At 44.0% G+C, this 1563-nt stretch overlaps 1 protein-coding gene across 2 annotated transcripts in view; it reads left to right on the top strand.

Annotated features, from left to right (window-relative positions):
* The window catches only part of SVIL (supervillin), a 64002-nt gene that overhangs the window by 30040 nt on the left and 32399 nt on the right, over window positions 1-1563 (top strand). For both annotated transcript variants that reach the window (XM_035902427.1, XM_035902428.1), the window contains one exon: window positions 1135-1264. In XM_035902427.1, coding sequence (XP_035758320.1) covers window positions 1135-1264 — 130 coding nt within the window. The remainder of the gene's footprint in view (window positions 1-1134; window positions 1265-1563) is intronic.

Below are 1563 nucleotides of genomic sequence, written 5' to 3' on the forward strand. Positions count from 1 at the left end.
CGTGTCAACCGCACCACTCAGCTTGGTATCATCTGCAAACTTGCTGAGGGTGCACTCAATCTCACTGTCTATGTCATTGATGAAAATATTAAACAGTACTGGTCCCAGTATGGACCCCTGAGATATACCACTTGTCACTGGTTTCCGTTTGTACATCGAGCCATTGACCACTACCCTCTGGATGAAACCATCCAACTAATTTTTAATCCACTGAACAGTCCACCCATCAAATCCATATCTCCTCAATTTAGAGAGAACAATGTTGTGGGGAACCGTGTCAAAAGGCTTTACAGAAGTCCAGATATATGACATCCATTGCTTTTCCCTTGTCCACTGATCATACTGATGTCCACTCCATCATAGAAAGCCACTAAGTTGGTTAGGCTGGACTTGGCCTTGGAGAAGCCATGCTGGCTGTCTTGAATCACCTCACTGTCCTCCATGTGCTTTAGCATAGCTTCTAGGAGGACCTGTTCCATGGTCTTCCTAGGCACAGAGGTGAGGCTGACAGGTCAGTAGTTCCCAGGGTCCTCCTTGCTACCGTTTTTAAAGATGGGCACAATGTTTCCCTTCTTCCAGTCCCCAGGGCCTTCACATGACTGCCATGACTTTTCAAATATTATGGAGAGTGGCTTGGCAACTACATCAGCCAATTCCTGCAGGACTCTGAGATGCATCTCATCAGGTGCCATAGACATATGTTCAGGTTCCTCAGGTAGACATGAACCTGATACTCCCTTACAATGTATAGGGCTTTAACCCCCTGGTCCCCATACTGTGTGTGGTCCATCGGCTTGAGGGGGTGAGGAGAAGAGGTTACCAGGGAAGCCTGAGGCAAAAAAGTTGAGTACCTCAGCCTTCTCCTCTGACTATACAAATTAACTGGGATGCCCGTCTCAGATCTAGATATCTGTGTTTTGACAGACGATTCCCATTCAACATGCTCAGTAAAGGCTTGGTGTTTGTTTGTGAGCTTTGTATATATGTACAAAATGTAAATAACTGTAGTTAATGTTAGAAAACTTAATTTCAATTTCTCTTGAATGCAGCACTAGTGAAACAATAAAGGGAGCTTTGGAGGATAACGGGAAGTATGGTGTTTAAAGCTACCTCTTTTCATTGTTTTTCTTCTAGGTTGGCATTGCTGAAGAAGAGTGGTGAAGAAGACTGGAAGAGCAGGCTCAGCAAAAAGCAGGAGTATGCAAAAGTGTCCGTCACTGATCGTAGCACGCAGATGCAAGAAGTTGAGCAGCTGTTGAAGAAGGTAACTCTGTCCTTGTTTGGAAAAAACATCATGCTTGAAATGCTTCAGCTTTTTGAAGATGCATCCAACTAGACAGGCATGCCTAATATTAGCTACTAGCTCCTGCTATTCTGCTTGTTGTCAGGCTTGTTTAAAAAACAATTCTCCCAACACGAGGTCTCTTTAAATGAGAATGTCTTCACTGTCTTGGGACATACAATATTGGTTACAGTGTCTTTACAACAGCAGATTGTGAACCAGTAAGTGGGACTGTAAGGCATCTGGAACATTTACAAGTATAATGATTTAAGCCTCCCCCC

The sequence above is a fragment of the Egretta garzetta genome, unplaced genomic scaffold, assembly GCF_000687185.1.
Source record: "Egretta garzetta isolate BGI_Z169 unplaced genomic scaffold, ASM68718v1 scaffold369, whole genome shotgun sequence".
Taxonomy (NCBI): domain Eukaryota; kingdom Metazoa; phylum Chordata; class Aves; order Pelecaniformes; family Ardeidae; genus Egretta; species Egretta garzetta.